We start from the raw sequence: 6,142 nt of genomic DNA, 5'->3' as shown, positions 1-6,142 counted from the left end.
CTGCAGCTAAGAGTGAACAAACTAACGACTTCCATGACATGGGGAGATTTCTGATTTTTAAAACCATTTAATTTCATTCAAATATTAGTACATACATTTTATAACCGTTCAGCAATTAAGGTCTTTTACGATGCTTTCTTAAAGATCCAGGGGGCTTATGCAACCAACCGCCTTGTCCGTGTCAGTTCGCCCTCAAAAAAGGCAAGGCTCTTTGCTTAGGTACATCAACACTTGGTAAGTTTTCACTCCAGGGGTAATCCTCCGTCGGGCCTTTTGGTCTTGCTCTGTCTCAAGGAAAAGCCTCGCCAAGCGCTTTAACTGTCCCCATTTTGGAAGAGAATGTCCAGCTTATTCTAGGGTTATGAAATCGGATAATCCAACCCATCTTCAACTACACAGGCATAAAAAGTTGACATCTTTGCAGGCCTCTGGAAGCTAATAAGGAGAAATTGCAACTTTGTAGGCATTAGTTCAAACCAGTCAATAAAATTCACAGGCTAAAATTGTCACTTTGTTATTAGGCATAGTCCCCATTGAGCGATTCTTTAGAGCTTTTCAAGATCAACTTGCCGTCGCAGCCTGTTTCTTCCCGCATAGCCCGGCATGGCTGTGTACACTCAGAGCTGTTTCATTTTAAGGAGCCAAGCCTGATCTTTTAGCATTCTCTCATCCAGAGCAGGAGAAAAATCCAGGTTTTGCTTGATAAACGGGTTTGGGGCAACTGTCTGTGAATATTCTTTACCGTAGAATCCTCTCCGGGTGAATAATGTAGAAACTGTGGCCTTCACTCGTACCAAAAATCCTTTAAAAACATTCTGGAGCTTCCACACAGACTTCTTCAAGGCTTTGGTCACTGGGTTATGACAAAGCCGAGCAGTAACATCCCTAAAATTGGCATAGGGTGTGCATTTTTGTTTTAATCTTCAGGGGGTTATCATGTTTAACAGACTTAAACAGGGGGAATTTGTTCCTAAGGGCTTTATAAAGGCGGTGCCCCTGAACATTAAGGTTTGGGGGTTTTTCCTAAAACAAAAAAAGACAACAGTACCCCGGAGGGATATAGCTATAAAAAATAGGCGCTTACTCTTTGAATATGTTCAGCACACACCACCCCCAACCACCCACCCAGCCTCGGAAACCAAAAAGGCGGGGGTCAGGCAGGAACCCTGCTTGCACGCGTCAGAAGAACATCAGCAGAACATAGGGTTCATCATCATTTTTTTGACAGCTGGACTTAGGGTCATTCATCATTAACGGCCTGCTCAAATGGACCCTTACTTCAACCGCATAGCCCCCACTAACAGGCTTTGCCTGACCAGAGACATGCACACGTCAATCAAACTACAATAGGGTTCAACATATGAGTTCACATAGGGTCATTCAATCAAATTTTGACACGTCAGCATCTCTTTAAAATCTCTCTAATATAAATGATCATATTGTAATCTGATTTCCAGATTTCATTATAGCAAGTAACTTGTGTATGGTTAAACCTGTAAACAGACAGTATTGACTGAATGAATTTTGCCCACGTAACGTTTTATGGAGGGGGACAAGTTTCAAAACCCTGTTTTTATCGGAAAACATTCATAGTGAAAGTTAGTGAAAGTTTTAGAAAAGAACAAGCCACAGAAAGCAAGTAGCATTAGTGACAAATTCTTGATCAAGTAAAATTGGTAGGCTTATCTCATGGTTGTAAACTTAACAAAAAAAAGGAAGAAAAAAATGTCCCTTTTTCGGACCCTGGTCTTTCAAAGAATAATTCCTAAAAATCCAAATAACATTTCAACAATATCTTTCACTTGTTAAAGGCCGTTTAAACACTGTTTCCCATGTTTGTTCAATTGAACCTATAAACAATGATTTTATGACATGCTTAATCTGCTGGACGGTCGGTTAAGACACTACAGCTTACCAGACGGATAGGCATATTTAGGTCACTTGTTATGAAACTAAAGAAGGTCGCTTTCTACTGACTCTGAAAAACATCTCAAAAAGATAAGTATGCCCAGGGTCCCTGCTCATGTGCGTGAATGCTGCCCTTAGCATGCCTGCAGGACGCATGAGGATGCAGTATGTTGGCCAGGGCATAAATTACAATATTCGTCCGTACTGTGAGGACGCCTAAGACAGCCACTCTTCATTGACGAGTCGCGGTTTGTTTCTCACCAGGTTGGTGATGGTCATTTTATTTGCGTTTATCTTCGAAGGACAGAGCGTTTACACTGATGGCCTGTAACTCTGGAGCTGGGATGATTTGGATGGTGGAGGTGTCTCGTCTTGGTTCTGGGTGCGGTGTTGTACTAGCATCATCGGACTGAGCTTTGATGTCATTCAGGCAATCTCAACTGCCTGTTGCGTTACTTAGAGAAGAACATCCTCACTCCCTTCATGTTTAATACCCTTCTGCAGGCTCATCTCTGACATGACCTTCAGCATTGACGAATTCACCAGCAGTATGCTCGTTCTTTGTGCTCGTGAAATTCCTGCAAGACAGGAATGTCAGTGTTCTGCCAGGCCAAGCTGAGAAGCCCAGATCCTCAATCCCTTTGAGCACGTCTTGGGAACCTGCTGGATACGGAGGGTGTAGGGCTAGGGCCATTCTCCCCCTAGATAATTGTCTGTGGAACTTGCAGGGTCCTTTGGTGGCTGTTGTTTGTAACATCTCAACAGCAAATGAATTACTGGCAAATCTGGTTCAGTCACTAAGGATGGAGATGCCCTGCTGTACTTAATGCAGCTAGGTGGCCTACACCATAGCGATATCCGACTGTTACTTTTGAATACGAAGTGAGCGAGGGTTAACCTTTTGACCATTGCTATTATTTATCTGACTTTATTAAACAACATCCATTCACCAGAGTAGCCCTGTATTCTCTGTAGTCAGAGAATGTGTGTAATGTAGTTATAATTCTGCACAGTTGTGGCTAGAAGCTCAGATATGTTGCTATTGCTGGAAGAGGGTTCCAGATGAATTCGGAAATGCCAGCTTCCTCCGTAAGTTATTAAGTATATTCTGAATTAGTAAATTTGCTAATGCTATTTAAGTTATTATACGCTACTTCCAAGACACAAAAAACACCAATAATTTCAGGTTGATTGTGCGAATTGTGTCGCATTTCTGCTCCTGAGGTCACGCAACTAGGTTAATTATATCTGTGTTTGATATGAACAGAACAGTTACTAATAGGCCAACTAGTTTGTTAACGGCAGTTCTACTCTTGGTAGCTTTTATGTCTAATATAGGATTGGAAATCACATATGTTTTTTGCTATTAACATAGTCTCCTTCACTAGAACATTCCCAGTACATATTAGATAGAGAGCAGTGTACAAACTCACCTCATTTTCTATTCCCAACTTACGTATACATATGAATGTTTTGACGACACTATGATTGGCTCTTGGTACATCGGATATGCAAATCAGTTGATTGGTTCATGCAAAAAACTCTCTTTGGGCAGTAAGACAAAAGGGACAAACTAAAAATAACACATAACCATTGCGTAATAGGCTAACTGTTCCATTTTGCGCCATTGTGTAATAGTGGCCCCGGTCTAATTAGTTTTTTCTCCACATACTAACCGTACGACATCTGTTCTTATTGAATGTATTTCCCGCATCACATTGATGGATGTCGCTTTATATTTTGTTGATATTCTTTTTACTAGTTTTCCCCGCACAAACAACTAGCTAGCTAGCATTAGCGCGGCAACGCATGCTAACTACCTTATCTACAGTAGGTCTCATGAAAGTTCTGGACAAGTTATTAGTTGCTAGCCAATCTATCTAGAAGCCTGGCTTTTTTAATTCGGGTTACGACGGTCTTGTTTATCTGTGTTGTAAACGTTGATTCCTCACGCTTTGATTTGTGTAGCTAATATTGCACCTAGTTAGCTATGTTAGCTAACTTGGCTAAATTAGGTCATAGAATGTGCGCCAACCAGTCGGTAAGTTATTAACTAACGTTAGCTAGTAAAACTCAGAATGACACTGGCTGTAAAGTCAGGTGCAGAAGACAGTGTTACAAAATGTCTCTTATTCCTTGATCATGACTCTGTTCCAATACATTACACATAAGTCATTGGACGAAGGCGTTTTCTACAAGGGGGAGTTTTAAGATCCCAACGCTCAGTTTGAACATTAACACGCGTCGCTGTTTTGGAAGAATAAGGAACTTATCTTTTATATCAGCGAGACAAATGTTTGTCAAAATGTGATTGATACGGGCCCTGTTATGGTTAGTGTTCCCCACACGGCCATTTCTCCATGTTKCAGCGCTTGTTTACGGAAGACGAGGCAACAATGTGCTAACTAGCCATATACCATGCTCCAACACCTGTGTGGAAGTGTAACTCTGGAAGTGTAGTTTAGTCGGGTAGAGGCACCCATAGCTGTAAAGAGCTGTTCAAAACGGCTACAGCAGGTTTTCAAAACCGCTGCAGGAACCCCTGTTTATACTTCTATTGGTCCATTTTTAAGCTACACATTTTTAAGCTATGACTCCGGTAGGCAGAGGCTCTCCAGTACACTAGGTGWCGGTAATACACCATAACGTTGGATGCCGACCGCCGATAAATCCCACAGAAGAAGGAAGCGAGGGGGACAACGGTAGCTAACTATAGCTAGTACACACCGGTAGACAGTGTCCTTCGTCCCTGCCTGTCGGCCACTGTTTTCCTGCAGTTCTGTTAAAGACGGCGAGGGACACAGTGTGTTAGCTAGTAGACAGTGTCGCCCCCTCCTGCTCTGTACTGGAGTAGCTAGCGATAGGTCGACACCTCTAGACAGAGTCCTTCGCCCCAGTCTGTCGGGCACGGTTTTCTCCGATACACAACAGGCGAGATGCGGGGTCTTGACCCTGTTTAACACATGTTTCCAAAGCCTTATCGTAAGTGACGAGTATTGCATTTTCTAAACATTAAAACACAACGTTGGGACTTTAGGGGGGAGGCAGAATGGCAGACGACTGTAGGGGGGAGGCAGAATGGCAGACGACTGTAGGGGGGAGGCAGAATGACCGACGACTGTAGGGGGGAGGCATTTCACTGTACTCGTGAAAGAAAGGCATTTCACTGTACTCGTGAACATGACAATAAACATCAAATGTAATCCCCCTCTTCTTCCTTGCAGGAGCCCAGTGATAAATGAACCATGGCTGAGCCAATGGAGAATGGCTTGTTTGACATTCCTGACTATGACAACATAGATGACGAGACCTTTCCTCCTCTGCCCCCTCCCTTCTCACCAGGAGAGGGAGGAGATCCTTTTACAGGTGAGGACAATGACAACTATAGCTCACCAGTACCTAGCCTGGTTCCACATCTGGTTGTGCTGTCATGCTTATGATGATCTGGGACCAGACAACACACTCAATACCCAACACAAACCTGTGTGCCTACAGGTAGACTGATATGACATCATTATTATTATTATTATTATATACACAGCTGGGAGACTTCCTGCTTACTGACATCACGGACAATATAATGGGTAGATATAGATATGACATCATCATTATTATTATTGTTATATACACAGCTGGGAGACTTCCTGCTTACTGACATCACGGACAATATAATGGGTAGATATAGATATGACATCATCATTATTATTATTATATACACAGCTGGGAGACTTCCTGCTTACTGACATCACGGACAATATAATGGGTCGATATACTTTCCATTGATGGCTGTTGACGTTGTTCAGGGGAGGAGGACGGAGAGATCTCCAAGCTGGCCGAAGTCCCTGCTGCCAAGAGGAGAGGCGTCAAGAGACCACAGCCTAAACTGGACTCTCAGAGGTACGTGTCTATTAGCCTGGAGACGGGCAGAAATGAGCGTTTGGATCAGGAACCTCTACAAGCCAGAATGATGAATAAAATGATATTGTGGCGTACTTTACCGGTTGTCCGTGTGGCTGGTCCTTTTGATGGTAGAAATGTGAGACAATATATTTCACAGGAAAGTATAATTACATAAACTTTTCAAAGCGCTGGTAGTGTGATTTCTATCACGTGAAGCATGTAGCAGAACCATGTAAACAGGCTGGGCCAGTGTGCATGCAGCAGAACCATGTAAACAGGCTGGGCCAGTGTGCATGTCGCAGAACCATGTAAACAGGCTGGGCTAGTGTGCATG

At 43.0% G+C, this 6,142-nt stretch overlaps 1 protein-coding gene across 3 annotated transcripts in view; it reads left to right on the top strand.

Moving 5' to 3' along the window:
* The first annotated feature begins 209 nt into the window (after positions 1-209).
* LOC112079653 (timeless interacting protein) overlaps positions 210-6,142 on the top strand; it is a 7,976-nt gene continuing 2,043 nt past the window's right edge. For 2 of the 3 annotated variants that reach the window (XM_070442400.1, XM_070442398.1), the window contains exons 1-3: positions 4,620-4,890; positions 5,133-5,274; positions 5,712-5,805. In XM_070442400.1, the coding sequence (XP_070298501.1) occupies positions 5,154-5,274; positions 5,712-5,805 (215 nt within the window). In that variant the 5' untranslated portion in view covers positions 4,620-4,890; positions 5,133-5,153. Of the gene's footprint in view, positions 235-4,619; positions 4,891-5,132; positions 5,275-5,711; positions 5,806-6,142 lie in introns of those variants that run through there. The other variant, XM_070442399.1, reaches the window with a different exon arrangement.

This window comes from Salvelinus sp. IW2-2015, unplaced genomic scaffold, assembly GCF_002910315.2.
Source record: "Salvelinus sp. IW2-2015 unplaced genomic scaffold, ASM291031v2 Un_scaffold8864, whole genome shotgun sequence".
NCBI lineage: Eukaryota > Metazoa > Chordata > Actinopteri > Salmoniformes > Salmonidae > Salvelinus > Salvelinus sp. IW2-2015.
This window is presented reverse-complemented; position numbering and strand designations above follow the sequence as displayed.